At 62.2% G+C, this 16,434-nt stretch overlaps 2 protein-coding genes across 2 annotated transcripts; both read right to left on the reverse strand.

Moving 5' to 3' along the window:
* Positions 1–4,210: 4,210 nt before the first annotated feature.
* Positions 4,211–7,567, reverse strand: LIF (LIF interleukin 6 family cytokine). Its single transcript, XM_085076248.1, has 3 exons — positions 7,492–7,567; positions 5,610–5,788; positions 4,211–5,458 (listed from the first exon to the last, which is right to left on the reverse strand). The coding sequence occupies exons 1-3, from the start codon at positions 7,508–7,510 to the stop codon at positions 5,021–5,023; spliced, it is 636 nt and encodes a 211-aa protein (XP_084932374.1). The 5' UTR covers positions 7,511–7,567; the 3' UTR covers positions 4,211–5,020.
* A 3,981-nt stretch (positions 7,568–11,548) lies between these two features.
* On the reverse strand, positions 11,549–16,392 carry LOC146430473 (uncharacterized). The gene is made up of 3 exons (XM_085076252.1): positions 14,125–16,392; positions 13,267–13,403; positions 11,549–13,150 (listed from the first exon to the last, which is right to left on the reverse strand). The coding sequence occupies exons 1-3, from the start codon at positions 14,159–14,161 to the stop codon at positions 12,686–12,688; spliced, it is 639 nt and encodes a 212-aa protein (XP_084932378.1). The 5' UTR covers positions 14,162–16,392; the 3' UTR covers positions 11,549–12,685.
* Positions 16,393–16,434: the final 42 nt, after the last annotated feature.

The raw sequence follows: 16,434 nt of genomic DNA on the forward strand, positions 1-16,434 counted from the left end.
TGGCCAGGAATTAGGTAGGTTCAGGCCATCTGAAATGCCTTGTTAAGCAGATGTGTCTTAAATAGCTTCAACCCCACAGGTCCTGCCAAAGTTTGGGCTTTGGGCTCAGGGTCTGCGAGGCAGATTCCACATCCCCTGAGACCTGAGCAGAGGGGGAGTGGAAGAGCCAGGGTGTTGACTCCTTTTTGGACTCTGATGATGGGGAGCTCTGCATGCTAAGGGGCTGGTCAGGGCACTGAGCACTTTATCGAGGCTCCTCCATCCGTGCCAAGCTCAGCCGCAGCTGCAGAAGTGCCCCGGTCTCTGTTGAAGTGCGATGGCTGTGCCGAGATAAACCCCCTATCAGATCCCCGGGGCTGGTCCTGGCCGTCGCTGCAAGGCAGCTCCAAAGCGTCCCCTCCTCGAGGGAAAAGGGTCCCCTAAGTCCCGTGCGAGGGTTCCCCAGCCAGCCCCAAGTTGGGGTGCAGCTGCCTCTCCAGCAGCTCCACAGGGCTGGATTTGACCCCACTCCAAAGCTCACTCACCATGAGACCAAGCACTTGCTGAGCAAAGCTGCCGACAAGGGTCTCGGGGGACCAATGGGATGTGTCATCCTGCTCCCGAGCCAGCCCCGAGCTCCAGCGGTGTCACACAGAGAGTGGCTCTGCCGGGGGGTCCGGATCCTGCCCCTGCCCTCCCCCTGGGTCTGGCGGGCCTGTGCCAGGTCCCCTGCTGGGCACGGGGGAGGCTCTCGGAGCCGTGTCCTGCGACAGAGGTTGCGTTCGTCTCGCCTCCAGCCCATTGTCTTGTTTATTTGTCACGGTTGGTCCCCAATTAGGAGTGTGAGCCGTTTGGGACAAGGACTGTTTCTTCCCATGTGAACGTGCGGTTCCCGCTCCGCCGGGCTGTGATGTGGCCGGCGACCCGCAGGAGCATCTGCTATTGCAGCAATAGTGCCCGAATGCGTTTCAGATGGGCTCAGCTCCGCTTTCCGTGCTCGGGCCGGCGGCCAGCCCGAGACGGAGCCTCCAGCCGGCCCTCGGGATGCGATGTTCCCGTCCTGGGGGACGCGGCCTGGGGACCTGCCGGGGAGATCGTCACCAGCCAAAAGCGCCTGGCCAGTACGGAGCCTTGGGGGGACCCCCTGGATGGGGAAGGGGCTCTGCCGTGGGCACCGACTGGTCCGACCCCAGCCTGGGCGCACAGAGGGAAGGCGGGATGCTGCACCTGGCATTTCCCAGGGTACGACCCGACCGCCATGCCCGGCTCTGCCGGTGAGGCCAGCCCCGCTTGGGATGCTCCCGCCGGCTCAGTGGCGGGGATGCGGCGCTGGTCACCCCGCGGAGGGGACGCGCAGCCGGCGGTGCCCCAGCCCCTCACCTGCCCCCGCGGACGGCAAGTCCCGTCTGGCCGGTGGCCCCGGGGCAGCGCGGGGCCCGTCCGGCCGGGTTCTCGCGGCGTCAGGCAGCACATGATCCGCGCCGCGGGGCCAAGGGCTGAGGTCAGGCAGTCACACCCAGGCAGCGGCACTGACTTCACCGCGGGCAGGAGCAGCTCCTCACGTATCCCGCTCCCCGAAGGCAGCGCTGACCCGCCGCTCGGGGCCCATGGTCAGGCCGCTCCGTTATCGGGGCGCGGGCATCGCTCCCATCGCAGCGGATGGCTCCCCGGAGCCCCTCCTGGCTCTGGTCCCAGCCAAAATAGTTTCTCAGGTCCTGGGGCTGAAGGGGAGTCACTGACAGGGTCCTGCCGGTGCCGCTGGGGAAGCCGCAGCGCCGGTTCCTTCCCGGTGCTCCCGGTCCGGCTCGCGGGGCTGGCCCGCTTCCCCGGGGCGCCGGCTGGGTGGGATCAGCCGCTGGCTGAGGTAATTGAAAGCCCTTTCCATCTCTCCCGAGTCTGGGATGAGCAGGGCAGCGCGCCCTGCCTCGCTGGGGTGATGGCACGAGCTGGGGGCCGCCGACGGCCCCGGCTCCAAAACCTCGGGGGAGGGTAAAGGAAGGGATTTGGGAATTTTAGGGGCTTGTCCGCCCATTTCCAGGAAACGAAGAGTTAATCCCCCGCCTGCTGCTAATGAGTCTTAACTGGGAATGACCCGACACAGGGGAGAAGTGAACCCATTGTCCTCGCCTGTGTTTGACTGTCTTCCAGGGAGACTCATGAAACGCAGAGCCGGGGCGTGAGTTCCCAATTTATGTCAGGAGGCTGTGATTTATTCTATTTATTTATTTTTGCCATCTGGTTGAGGAGGGATGTTGAACGCAAGCGTGAGAAATCCAGATGTGCACAGCTCCTCGCTCCCGCGCGGGACATGGTCCCCAGCCCAGCTCCCGGCCCCGCCGAGCCCGACCCTGCCTCTGGTCCCTGACCCTCCTCGAGATCTCCGCGACGGGCTGGTGGCACCCCTGGGCACCTGCCACATCCCCGGGGGGTGGTAGGGAACTGTGGGTGTTGACACAAAGAAGGGCTAAGCTTGGATGTCCAGCATAGGAAACTTGGACTTCCGCAGGAGATGTTGGCCAAACAACGCCGTGGTAACGATAGCCATGGGGACACCTGTGTGTCCCCAGCTGCAGGGTCAGGGTGACCCTGGCAGCCATCATGATGTCATGGAGACAAGTGCTGCAGCACCTGGCCCTGGGGCACAATGCCCATCCTTAAAGGGATGATGCTCTGCCCCATGCCTATGTTTTGAGGGGGTTGTATTGCTCTGAGGACTTTGTATCTCACAGTGCAGGAAGGAAACAGGCCCCACAAATGGGCTGCAACCCCAAAATGGGCATCCTCCAGGGCAGGGACACAGGGGACACCCAGGATCCCTTCACTGGTGACAGGCTGGAACGACGGAAGAAGGCCACATCATGCATGGGGACACACTGTGGCATCCAGGGATGTCCCCGGGTGCATTGGCCATGGGATGGGGGAGCCAGTTCTGTTTTGGCGTTCACCCCTTCCATGAAGGGACATCAGAGCCAGGCTGGAGATGGGCACTGCTGTCCCTGCTGTCACCACTGGTGCACCAAGAGGCTGCCATTGGCACAAAGTAGTGCCAGTTTGGGGTCAAACCTATGCCATGAAATCTCCCATAGGAGCTGGGGGACACAACTGGGCAGCACGACCATGTGGGGCAGGGGAAGAGGTGTTTTGGGGGCAACTTCTGAATTTCTGCAATGATCTTTAGGTCGGGGCTCCTCTGAGACATGAGAGATGATCACACAGGATCTTAGCTCATCCGCTTGCTGTCTCATGCCTGGGAGGTTTGGCCAGTGGCCCAAGGGCTCCGGAGGAGGAGGAAAATTTCATCATCCTGCTCCAACGTCTCCTGTATAATCAGCCTCTTGTTAACCGATACAGCCCCACGCGAGACACTTGCTGAGGACCAGGGCACTGCTGGAGCCTTAGGTGGTCTTGGCCCCGGCGAAGCTCTGCTGAGCCTCTCCCAGCACAGCCTGGGAAGCGGCTGTGATTTTATCTGGTATGTCCCCTCTACCTCGCACATGCTCACTCGGCTCGCTCAGCCTCTTCCCAAGCTGACTTTAGCTTTTCCCTGTGCCCCCAGGAATTTCCAGGGTTTCCAGAGTGGAGCTCCCCACACCGTGATGGTCCCCTCAGCAGGATGATGCCCATGCCATGATGCTCCCCACACTGCCATGTTGCCCACAGCACGATGCTTCCCATGCCAGGACAATCCCTGCACAACGGTGCTCCCCACACCACGATGATCCCCACATCATCCCAGCACTTTAGGGCAGCTGGTGAGTGACAGTTTGAAGCATTTTCCCCCAGGAAAAATGTATTTCCAATCAGCCATCCCATAGGAGATGGGAAGGGAGGAAGGAACAAGGTGACAGGGGACTGTGATCCACAGCAATGCCTGAGGGGTTTTGGAGCAGCCCTGAGGGTGTTTTGGGGTAGAAAATTGTCTGAGGGTGAGCACAAAGGGGATCCAGCAAAGAGGAGCCAAATACAGTACAGTCTGTTTCTGTGGGTTTATTTAAAAAAGGAGGGCAAGAAGTATAAAAAATAAATATTTAAATAGAACTCCATGAATATATTACCACAAATCTTATTATTAATTATTATTAACAATAAAATTATTAAAAGTCAGATCACAGCTCTCAGTGCATGCTAGGCTTTCCTCAGAGGCAATAAATAACCCTGACAGCCTGCTCTGGTACCAGGAGCAAGCCAGCCCCTCGTGCCACCGGCCTGGGGCCTTTCCCCATGTCCCCATGTCCCACACCCCTATGTCCCCGTGTGCCCATGTCCCCGTGGCCCCGTGTTCCTGTTTCCCACGTCCCCTATGTCAGGGCTGCATTCAGCCATGCAAAGCCCAGCTTTTGGCTGTTAGTGTGTTCAGAGCTCTTCCAACGGGAAAAGCACTTTTCTGAAGGAGAGGACATTCCGTGCCCCGCCGTGCCCGCGCAGGGGGATGATGCTCCACAGTGGGGGGACTGCCTGCTCTGTCCCCCACGGGTGGCCTCGTACCAGATGGCAGGACTCAGCCCCAGCCACCACAACCACTCGTACCCTCAGTTTGGCTCCTTGCAGTGGAGCCCAGCCTTAAAATGTGCAGGGGGAGCATGTCCCCGTGTCCCCATGTCCCTTGTAGCCACTGTACCCCAATGTCCTTCCTCACAGTCCTTTTTCCAGGGAAGTGGCAGCTTTCAGACGGTGCTCATGGGTGTCTGTCCGGTTGCTCTCCATGATGGACACTGTCCATGGGGGACAGAGCCCAGCCCTGCCGCAGCCCCCACAGCTCCCTGCACCCCATGGGAGCACAGGGATGGCTGAGACACATCCCGGGACCAGCCCACGCCCCAGCATCTCCTCAGGGATGCACTGCCTCGTCCCACTGGATGCTAGCTCTGCTCCACCCGGGAGGCTCCAGGCTGCAACGTTCACCCCCTCGAGGGGCAATAAATTACCGGAGGGCGGAAGGGGCCAGTGCAGGGTCCAGGGTAATAAATAGGAAGGCGGGAATTCGGGAGGCAGCGGCGGGGGCCGGCCAGCGGCAGAGAGGCAGCGTAGCAGGGGCTGGCGCTCACGAGGGGCTGAGATGAGGTAGCAGGACACGTGCTGCCTGGCCGATGACCTGCACGTACTTCCTGAGCACCTGGCAGCCCTGCTGCTTCTTCTTGAAGGCGCTCTTGCCCTTGGAGCTGTCCCCGTACCTGACGTCCACCTGGAAGATGTTGTAGTTCTTGCAGAGGAGGCAGGTGAGGTTGGAGATGAGGCCTCGGGTGGTCTTGGTGGTGTTGTGGAGCCGTTCGAGGAGCTCTTTGGCCATGGGGTTGAGCTCCTCCTGGTCCCGCGTGATGTTACCCAGCGAGGCGTTGAGGAAGGCAAAGAGCTTGTACATGGCCACCATCACCTCCTTCCTCTCGCTCGTCCGGTTGACGCGGAAAGCGGGGAAGAAGATCCCGGCAGGGTTGCACAGCTTGTCGGTCTCGCTGCTGAACGGTTCTCCCTGGCACTTCAGCTGGGAGGAGAGGCGAGAATCACCCTATGTCCCCTCTGTCCCCCCCGGCCACCTCCTGCCACGGTCCCCACAGTGTCCCCAGCCCTCCCGCTTCGTGCACTTGTGGATCAAAGCCCCCTGGTGTCCCTGGCCGTCCCCAAGCGCCACTTACATAGAGGCTGAAGAGCTCCTGGGCGGTGGCGTTGAGCACGGCCACCTGCCTGCGGGTCTGCTCCTGGACGTTGGAGCGGCACAAGCCGTGGCCGGGACAGCCGGAGCCTGTCACCAGCAGCGCCCGGCCGGCCACCGGCCGCCGCTGCAGCAGGAGCAGGGCCACGAAGGGCACGACGCCTGTGTGGGGAGAGAGGCGGGCGTCAAGGTGGGGACCGGGTCGAGGAGATGGTGGCCTAAGGGGACCACGCTGCCGCTGATGCAGAGCATCCACGGAGGATGACCCCAGTTCCAGGCACCCAAAGGGAGGGTGTCCAGCTGGAGCGGGGACTCGTCCCACTTGGGTGTGTGTCCAGAGCAGCTGGAAGTCCCCAGACCCCCCACTCTGCCGTCCCGGCCGTGCCGCAGCTCCCGTCCCGCTGCCGTCCCTCTCACCTGCCCCCCGGCGGGGGGCCCCGCAGCATTCCCACATTTCGCAACCGGCCCGGTGGCGACCTGTCGGGCTTAATCAAATGTGCAAAACGCTTTTTCCTCCGTTATCCTGGTCCGGGCGCTGGGGGAGCAAGGCCCCACCCCGGCCCGGCTGACTCAGCGGGGCTCCCGCAAGGAAACCTGCTTTCGGCATGCCCTCCCTCCTCCTTCCCGCCCCCGGCCCCACCGCCTGCCTCAGTTTCCCCGTCCGCGAAGCGGGCGCAACGCCGAGGAGCCCCGGGGAGAGACGACGCAGCTGCCAGAGACTCCAGCCAGGAAATCCCTGGACGCGGAACAAGGGGACCCTTGAGCCGCCGGCAGCTGGGTCTCCCCGCCGTCTCCCTCCTGAGAGCGGGGAGCTGCAAGCCCCCGTCCATTGGGACTCCCCCAAACCGGGATCCATCCCCGCTCGGGGAGGCCAAACCGCCTCTGGAGCCCCGCCACCGTGCTGGGCATCCCCGGGGAGGGTGGCCCGGGTATCCCCGCTGCTGGGTGACCTGGATGCCACCAGCAGGGCCCCCTCAGGGTGGGGGTCCCGTGCCCAGCAGCGGCGGTGCTGCCAGGCGAAGTCCCAGGGCCGTGACGAGCGCCGAAGTCGCCCGCACTTGTCAGCGCCTCGGACGTGCCGCCGGTGCCGGGTAATCCAAGCCTCGATTTATTTACCCTGCCCAGGTGGGAGAGGACTTACCTGGGCGTGTTGCGATCCCTGACCCGCCGCTCCCCTCCCGCACGGGACGGGGGGACCCCGCCTCCCCGCGCCCCCGGGGCCCTGGGTGTTCCCATGGGATGCAGATTCCCTGACCCCTCACAAGCCCCTCTCGCTGTGCCCCCCGGCCGCTGCTCCTGCCCATTTCGCAGCTGGGCAGGGCGAGGCTCTGCACCCACGTGTGCCAGGGGCTGGGTGGGGGTCCCGGGTGGATGCTGCCCCGTGGGACCCCCCAACACGGCTTCTGGGATGGGGGCTGCTCTCTCCAATCCCCCTCCTGCACTTGGCAGCCTCCCCATCCTTCCAGCGCTCCCGACACGGCAGCGGCTCGCCGCATCGGGAGACCCAGAAGGAGGAAAAGCAGGAGCGGGGGAAAAAGTACTTAAAAGTACAAAAAAGAAAAAAAATAAAATCCCCCCCTCCTTGAGATTTTTTTTTTCTTGGAAGCATTTCCGGTTATATAAGTGTCCAGATGTTGGCTGCACCGCGCCAGCGCCGCGCTCCGCTCCCGCTGCCAATTCCCAGAGATGCTCATCCCGGGGGGGACGCAGCGCGGCGGGAGCCCTCGCTCCGGCTCCAGCGGCGGCATCCAACCGGGACCCGCCTGCACCCGAGCATCACCGGGAAAGGAGGGGAGAGGGAGGAAAGAAGGGGGAGGAGGAGAAGGGGAAATAGTATCCCCAAAGTTGATTTTTTTTTTTTTTACCTGCCGGCACGAACTTCATTGTGAGCCGCGTCCCGGGAGTGACTTAATAGGGATTGGTGTTGGCAGAGGAAGTTTTCAGAAATTCATGTTCATACTAGGGGACTTCTCGGGGTTTATATACCGGTCCGGCAGCCAGCCTGTGTTGTAACAAAGAGGGGAGGAGGAGATGGGGGGGGTGGCAGGGAGAAGCACCCGGTATCATTTCTTCTATTGAAAGTGGGAATCAGGAAGTGGAGGAAATCGTGAATGATTCTTAGAAATAAACTTCGAAGTTGATGTCACCCGGAGTTTTGTGTGGTTTTTTGTTTCGCGCGCGGGCTCGGGGAAGTGGGTGGGCTGGGAAAGATGAATTGAAGCCCCCCCAGGGGAGGTGAGCGGCCGCACGTGGGGTTCGGGGTGTCGATGCGCGGCGGCGAACGCGCGCTGCTGTGACTCAGGAGCCGCAAGCACTTTCACCCCCGGGTCCCCCTCCCCTGGCCGGGGCTTCCCCGCCGGCTGCCGGAGAAGGCAATCAAATGAAGGAGGCAAAAAAGCCTGGTTTGGGGGTTTTGGAGGGAGGGAAGGCGCGGGGAAGTGGTGGCAGCGTCCCGCACCCCTCGGTCACGGTGGGATGGCCGCGGTGGCAGCGGTGTCCCCCATCCCGACGGTGGCTCATCCCTTTGGGCAAAAATATTAAAAGTAAAGGGTGGGTTTTCAGCAGGAAAAAGGACGAACCCACCCAGGGGGAGAGGCTGGACCGGCCCCCCCCAGGGTTAACCCTTCCCTCGGCAGGACTGTCCCCTGCCTGGAGCGGGCAGAGGGTGCTAGGGCAGACAGGAGGGCGCTGGGTCACCGTCTCGTAGGGATCCCATGGGATCAGGACGCTGCGGGGCTGTCCGCTGCCTAATATGGGTGAAAAACAGGTTAAATGGATTTTTTTGTCCTTCTCAGTGTTTTTTTCTTACCGGGGCCGAGCTGAAACTTTAATCAGGTTTAGCAAGTTTGTACCCCGGCAGGTGAACCGGCGGTGACAGTCCAGGAACGATGACGAAAGAGCCACCACGACCCCGGGTGTCCCCCTTTGGCGGGTGGGACACGGCCAGGGAAAACACGAAGACCCCCCTGTGCTGGGGGCATGGTCCATAGCTGCTGCGTGCCTCAGTTTCCCCATGCAAGAACCAGCCTGGTTTGCCGGTGGCATTGATGCCCCAGCAACCAAAGCCCAGTTAGCCCAGTCTGGTGTTACTGGCACATCAGGGATGAGCTGGGGGCTGTGGTGGGCAAGGAGGATGAGCCCCATCTCCCACCCTGCAGCCTCATCCCAGTCTTTTGGGGGTGTGGGGAGCAGCACATCCCGTATTGATGGACATCTGACGCACTTCATTAGCTGAGGAATTAATAGCACTTAATTATTAGCATAGGGAAAGTCCAGCGGGGGTTGTGTGCAGGGATTGACACGGATTTGCCTTTTTCCTGAATTTCCCAGGAGCGACTCAGTCCAGGCTGGAGCTGAGCTGGGCTTTGGGCTCCCATTTTATAATAGATTTTCATGGGGGACAAAGATGTTTGGGGGAGACTTGAGAGGAGGGAAGGTGTAGGAGGTGGTGATGGAATCCCCCGAGGGATGTGGGATCCCTGGTCATGCTGGGATCACCACAGTGGCACTGATGTCCCCACCTGCAGCTCAGCCCTTCAGGCAAAAGTGTTAGGATTGAAGGGTGAATTTTTTCTTGGAAGAAAGACAAACCCGTGGGGAGACGCTGGACCTCTGCAGGAGGGGATACTCCGGTGGGAAAACCCGAATTCCTGGTCCAGGCAGGCTGGATGGGGAGATGCCAGAATGGGAGATGCCGGGATAGGAGGTGGGAGATGCTGAAGATGTGAGATGCCAGGGCGAGAAATGACAGGATGGGAAATGATGCCCGGGAATATCCCCTTTCCCAATCCCTCCGGCAGCAGGAACATCCTGCAGGGATCCTGTGCCGATGCCCGACGGCAGCAGGAACGGAGATGCAGGAGCTTGAGGAGACGGTGACAGGGGTGGGGCGGGGTCCCAGCGTGTCCCAAAGAAGGAGCGGGAATGGGGACGGGGGGAGACCCAACCCTTCCTGTCGGAGGAGGCTGAGGGTCCGGGGACCTGTGGGGTTTGGGGACCCCAGGATGAGCTGGGGCTCGTTGGTCAGGGGACAGCTGTTCCCACTGTCCCCAGTGTCCCCTCCATCCCCACCGCTCACTTGCCCAAGGACATGGGGACAAGCCCAGGCTGTTCCAAGGCCACCGCTGCCATGCTGCTGCTCTTTGTCCCTCAGAGCTGTCCCCTCTGAACATCCCGTCCCATAAATGTCCTCAGCTCCATCCCAGACACCCCACCCCATCCCTGGCCCCTTCCCTGGGCCCATGATGCCTGTCTGCCGCATTCCTGTCCCCATGCTGTCCCCTCTTCCCTGTCCCTATGCTGTTCCCCCTCCTCATCCCTGTTCCATGCCCGCTCACCCCTGTCCCCATCCCTGTCCCCGTGCTGCCCCCTGCTGCCTCAGCCCAGAATTGGCCTCTCCCCATCCCATAATTGCCCCCTCCGCCCCATCCCAACTCAGAACCGACCCATCCCCACCCTTGCTCCGGAGCTGCCCCCTGCCCCATCCCCACCCCAGACCTCTCCTCCCCAGACCGCAGCTGTCCCCTCCTGCCCTTCCCCATCCCATCATGGTCTCCCCAGCACCAGCCTCTCCCAAAACTGCCCCAGCCCCTCCCAGAACTGCCCCAGACTCCCTAGAACTGCCTCACACCTTAACTGCCCCCCACGCCCCATCCCCATGCCACAGTACCCTCTGGCTCCCCTCGGGGTCCCCATCCTGCCATGTCCCCGTGCAGGGGCAACACTCAGATTCCAGGGTCACCAAAAGCCCCAGGTGTCCCCCAGGAGTGGGGATGAGGCTGTGACTGGGATTGGGGGTGTCCGGGGGACCTCCCGGGGAGCTGAGGATGGGCTGAGCGAGGCAGGTGCTCCTGTCCCGGGGAAACCCAGAGCTGAATAACGGAGCACCGAATTCCCCTTTGACTCACAATGAGTCCCTGCCCGGGGCTGCCTCACTCCTGTCCCTGTGCCCCACCGGTGCCACCCAGCAGTGTCACCCCACACGTGTCACCCACAGGCTTTTCCCAGGAGTGGGCACTGAGGTCTCCTTGGGTGGCCTGAGAGCCCCATGGGGACACCAGAGAAGCCACACCACTCCTCCGGTGACACTCAGCCCGGTGTCACCCAATGTTTGGGGTTGCCCAACCCTCCCCACGGTCCCGGGGGGTCACATACCTGCACCCTCCCTCTGCAGCTCTCTCTGAGGCTGGGTTGGTGGCTTGGGGGTGGCACAGTCACGGTCACTGTCACAGTCACGGTCACCCACAGCTCGCCAAGCTGGCCCAGGCTGCTTCATGGTGACATTGTCCCCACCACGAGTGTCCCAGCTGGCCGTGGTGGCCGTCCCAGTGGCGATGCTCCTGTGACTGACTCAGGCAGAGGGGCCGGCAGCAGAGCCAGGCAGCACCGGCACACGGCACACACGGGAACGAGTGACTCCATGGGGACACATGACCAGGTCTTAGGATTTTTGACTCAGCAGGACTGGTGGCAGTGGGTGACCTGGTCCCTGTGGTGGCCCTGGCCAGACTGCAGGACACTGCGCTCAGGGTGGCTGTGGCGATAGCCCAGACAGGGCTGTGTGACAGGTGGCACAAGGTGCCATGTGACCTGTGCCGCACCATGGCATGGCACATGCCTGGCAGTGCCAGACCCTGCCATGGCACATCACAGCTTGTCATGTCACACGCCGTGTGCCACACTGTGTCGTGTGCCACATCCTGTGCCATGTCCTGTGCCATGCCAGGAGCCACGTCCCAGACTGTGCCATGCCGAGTGTCACACCATGTTGTCCCACATCTCCCCCCCCCATGTGCCACACCACCCCATGTCACATCCCATGTGCCCTGGCAAGGCCAGCAGGCACAACTGGAATACAGCCCCTCCCTGCCCACAGCCACTGGGACAGACACAGGGACACAGGGACACAAGGACACAGGGACATGATGTCTTAGTGGCCCACAGGCCAAGGTCAGCACTTTATTTCCTTTTGCTGTTGTACAAAAATAAAGAAGTGCCACGTGGGCAGGGGGCACTGCCCTTCTCTGCGTACCAAAAGTATCAATATACATAAATAAATCCTTGTGATGTCCATAGTTTTACACCGTACAAAAATATAATAAAAATAGATATTTATATATTAGAAATGTCCTTAAATACCTCTGCAAGCTGCAGGAGTTAAATTAACCATAAGGATCAATAAATACAACAAACACAGAAATATTAATGTATAAATTAGGGGGGAGGCAGTGGGGATTGTCACCCACTGTCACAGTGCAGTGGCCAGAGCCAAGTCCCTGCTGGGCACGGTCAGGGCTGTGATGGCATGGCCTGGGAGGCTCGGGGGGCACATGGAGGGGACAGGGATGCTGGGAGTATGGAAACACTGAGAATGCAAGAGTGAGCCTGGGGACACTGAGAGCACAGGGACATTGAGCATTCAGGGACACTGAGTGATCAGGGATGAAGACAGGGATGTGCAAAGGGACACCGAGCTTGTGGGGACACCAAGCACAGAGGGACACAGAGTGTGCCGAGACACCAACTATGTAGGGACTCAGGATTCCAGTCCCAGCTCCTCTCTGGGAGCAGAGCCGGCGCAGGGGAAGCAGGGGGTGACAACACCGGTGACAGTCGCCCGTGGCAGCAGCACTCTCCGTGGGCCCGGTGGCGGGTGCTGGGCGAGCACCTCTTAGTCAGGCTGTGTCACCCGACCTATTGAATCACTGGAAAATCCGGCAAGGCTGGGGGACAAGGGACAGCTGGGCACCCGGGGGACACCCGGCTCCACCGGGGCTACCTGGATCCACAGGAAAGTGGGGCAGGACGTGGGAGAGCCAACCAGGGCTGTCCTGCAGCCGAGAGGTGGCACGGGGACAGAAAGGTCCCTATGGCGAGCCGAAGTGGCAGGAGATGCTTTCAGTGCATTTGTGTCCTCGCTCAGGGGAGGTGACAGTGGCTCCGTGGTGCATCCCGGCCATGGGACTCATCTCCACCCTGGGGATGGGGTTGGGATCGGGTCCTATGTGACGGAGATGATGCTGGAGATGCAGACAGGAACTCCGGTGCCGGCGGGCTGCCCTAGGGCCGTGCAGGCAGCCGTGAGCCCCGGGGCGATCTCCCCTTCTCCCGGCGCGTCCGGCTGCTCCCGGCGTCCAGCTCGGCGCTGCGCTCGGCCATGAAGCGGGCATAGCTCCAGAGGATCTGGCAGCCCCACAGTTTCTGTCGGAAGATGCTGGTGGATGCCGCGGGGCTGGGGAGGGGCCGGCGGCCGGGGCGGGGGCTGGGGGCCGGGAAGAGCCCCGCCAGGTTGTTGAGGAGCGCTCGCACCTTCCAGCGGGTCCTGCTCAAGCGGCGAAGGATTTCTGCCTCGGGGTGGTGGAGGTCCCGCTGGTGCCGGATGATGTCCTGCAGCGCCCGGTCCATGTGCATCATGGGCCGCCGCAGCCTCCGCAGCCCCCAGGGCCCCTTCGCCGGCCGCCGCAGCCACTCGGGGACATTGCTGGTGCGGCAGATGTTGTGGATGTCCAGGAGCTGCTCCTTCTCCTGCTCGGGGATGGAGAGGAAGATCAGGGATGTGGGGGTAGCACAGGGATCGCCCCCCGCCTGGCCTGCGGAGGGGGGGACAGACGCGACCCCTCGCCCTGGGGAAGGAGACTCACGTAGAAGGTGAAGAGCTCCTGTGCATCCTCGGCCATGAGCCTCACCAGCGCCTGGGTCTGCTGCACGGTGGGCGCCAGCGGGGACCTGCCCCCCTGGCCCGGCACTGCCCAGAGGATGAGAAGCCCTTTGGTGACAGCTGGGGAGGAAGGGAACATTGGGGCATCGCTGGCTGCAGGGAGGCAGTCCCTTCTCCCAGGCTCACTGCCCCTGCACGCCAGGATTGCTGCCTGCACCCGAGTCCCTGTCCCTGCTCCAGGGACGACCCAACCCCTGTGCCAAAAACCTGCTGGGGAGCCTGCGGGGAGGAGGATGAGGGTGATGATGGAGGTGCCGTGGAGCAGCCAGGATGCACAGCCCGACTACCGCAGCTGCTCCAGCAGCTCCCCCTGTCAGCAAGGGCCACCACAAAGGAGGGGACAGCAGTGACACTCCTGGATACAGCCCCTCTGTCCAGCTCTGTCCCAGCCCCGCTGTGATACACATGACTTTGGATATGGCACTGGGCTGACACACAGCCTCTGTCCCTTTGGGCAAGCTGACCTCTGAGCTTCTGCCATCTGTCCCCAAACTGCCCCTCAACGTGTCCCCTCCTGCCCACCCCTCACAGCATCCCCTCTCTCCCGGGCTGCCCACTCCCAGTGCTCCCTGTCCCATGTGCCACAGTGGGGAACGTCCCCGTCCCGGCCACCCCCAAGGGAGGTGACACTGCCGTGGCACAGGCTCGGTGCCATCTGCCACGGCAACGCTGACTCAACCGCCATGGGGCCCCGCGGCCGCGCTCTCTCCCGCGGCTCCCAGCCGGGTCGGCGCGGCAGGAGCGAGCCAGAGGGGACACGGGCACACGGGCACACACCTACCTGCCAGCACGCCCCAGGGCCGCCCGTCGCACCGCATGGCCGGGGCAGGGTGTCGCCCGTGGCTGCCGGGCGCGCGGGCCACTTCCTTAACTGCTCGGCGAGGGGGAAGCTCGGCTTTTAAAGCGCACCCAAGTCACCCCCACCTCCGAAGGAGGCACCCGGACCCAACGGAAAGACAGCGAGAAGTGAAGCCATGCCCCGGGGCCAATGAGCAGGGTGAGAGCCGGGCGGGAGGAAATAGGCCTGGACGGACGGTGGGATGTTCTTCGAGTCAGTTCCTCGAGGGAGTCCGGGTGGGTCCAGCCTGCGGTGCCACTGCTCACCCCGGATCTGGCACTGCTGGACCCCCGTGTCCCTGGCTGCTTGGGAAAGAGACTTTTTGAGTCACCCTGATGTCACCGCTCAGCACCCAACAGGTTGAACTGAAACCAGCGCCGGCTGCCCCGAAACCCCAATGCAAAAGAGGGCAGTGGCGGCTGGCAGCGGGGACAGGGACGTCACCCATGTGCCACCACGGGGCGTTTCGCGTCCCAAATCCAGCTGTGGGAGACAAAATCTGTCCCGGCAAGGAGGGAGCTGGAAGTGCGGGAAGTGCAGGGCGTCCCAGCGCGGCTGGGGACCTTGCGCTCGGTGATGCTCCGGGGGATGCTCCGGCCACCTCCTCCCACCCACCTCCGGCTGACAACTTTGGGTGCTGAAGCAAGTGGGGGACACCAGGCTCAGCCCCTCTGCCCGGCAGCACCCACAGGAACACCGAAGTCGCTGGGTGTAACCCTGCCCCGGGACAGCCCTGGGGCTCGGCACGGACAGCCCACCGGCACTGCCCGGGGCTCGGCACGGCCTCGGCACCGCCAGCAGCACCCAGGGCAGCACCCTTGTCCCCCTGGGGCTCCCCTTTCCTGGCAGATGGAGCCCGGCACCGGCAGGGGGTTTTCCCGTTCTTCAGAGATTAAAGTCTTTGATCAGCGTTTCGAGGTGTGTCGCAATCCCGTTGATTTCGGTGACCCTCGGAGCCGCCCCGAGCCGAATTTACGCATTTGGAGATTCTGCGAGACAACCCAGAAATTGACACCTCCTTCCAGGAGGAAGGATACAGCGGTGACTCACTTTCAGAAGAAGTGCTTTCTTTTCCCAAAATTTCCCTGCCCTGGCCGCGCCACGACCTGCAGGGGCTGCTTCCTCCACCAGCTGCTTGTGACAGCTCCTCCTCTTCCTCCTCCTCGGGGCGTCCCCGGCAGAGGTTGGGGTGGGCTGGGGGGCCGGGATGGGCAGGGCTGTGCCCAGGGCAGTCCTGGAAGGGTGGAGGAGCCGGGAGAAGATCTTGCTCACTCCACACTGTTCATCCCTCAGGCTGCCTAGACAGGCTGTTAGCTGTCACACATCCATCCCTCCATCCTTCCATCTATCCACCTGCCTATCTCTCCATCCCTCCATTCTTCCATCCATCCATTTGCCGTCTATCCACCTGTCCATGTATCCACTTCTCCATCTTCCTGTTCCATTCTTATCCATCCATCCATCCATGTGCTGCCATGACCCGAACACCCTGAGCACAGGATCAGGGAACACCCACACCCTCAGCTTCCCCCTGGCCACAGGTGGCCCTGGCCCCTCCATGTGGCACTGTCACCCTCTGAGCTGAGCCAGCAGGACACCCCAGTGGTGGCCACCCTGCCGATGGCGCAGGACTGTGCAATACCCACCGGGGACAGAAATAGCCCCGGTGACAGCATGGGCCGGCGGCAATTTCTTCATCGCCGGAGCGCGTCACCAGCGTCCCATGACTCGGAGAAGGGAGCGAGACAGGAAAGAGAGCACCCGGAGAGCTGGCAGGAAGCTGGTGGCTGGAAGTGTGTGGGGCTGATGTGGGCAAGACGTGCCAGGAGCAGGGCACAGTCCGGCTCAGACCGTGGGAGAGCAGGGGACAGATTTTGGGGACAGGATGGGCGCAGAGGTTTCCACCACGCTCGTGCTGGGTCTGGCTGAGGACCAGGCACACCCTGGGGGCACCCAGAGGCTGCAGGACCCCCCAGGGGGGCACAGCCTCCATCCCCTGCACCCTACTTTCCCACAGGACATGGGGACACAGTGACAGTGTGACAGGGACATCCCCAGGTCTGGGGTCAAGCTCATGCCTCAGTATGGGGCAGGGGGAGGGCAGGAATGTGGGCCTGGATTTCCCCAGGGCCTGTGACTTACTGAGGGCTGCAACTTTCACCCCTTTTTTCACGCAAAATACGTGGCAGGGTAGGTGGCCATGTCCTGGTCACTTTATAGAGGGACCATGTCCCCCTGTCCCATGCCAGCCCC

This window comes from Lichenostomus cassidix, chromosome 15 (genome assembly GCF_008360975.1).
Source record: "Lichenostomus cassidix isolate B80296 chromosome 15, HeHo_3.0, whole genome shotgun sequence".
Taxonomy (NCBI): Eukaryota; Metazoa; Chordata; class Aves; order Passeriformes; family Meliphagidae; genus Lichenostomus; species Lichenostomus cassidix.

What these genes read in the sequence shown, in the direction of transcription:
- LIF (XM_085076248.1), bottom strand. An exon ending in AGGAGCTCTTCAGCCTCTAT is followed by an intron (nt 5,459 to 5,609) that starts GTAAGTGGCGCT and finishes CTCTCCTCCCAG; the next exon opens with CTGAAGTGCCAGGGAGAACC.
- LOC146430473 (XM_085076252.1), bottom strand. Translation starts at nt 14,161, where the DNA reads ATGCGGTGCGACGGGCGGCCCTGGGGCGTGCTGGCAG. An exon ending in GCCCTGGGGCGTGCTGGCAG is followed by an intron (nt 13,404 to 14,124) that starts GTAGGTGTGTGC and finishes CTTCCTCCCCAG; the next exon opens with CTGTCACCAAAGGGCTTCTC. An exon ending in AGGAGCTCTTCACCTTCTAC is followed by an intron (nt 13,151 to 13,266) that starts GTGAGTCTCCTT and finishes ATCCCCGAGCAG; the next exon opens with GAGAAGGAGCAGCTCCTGGA.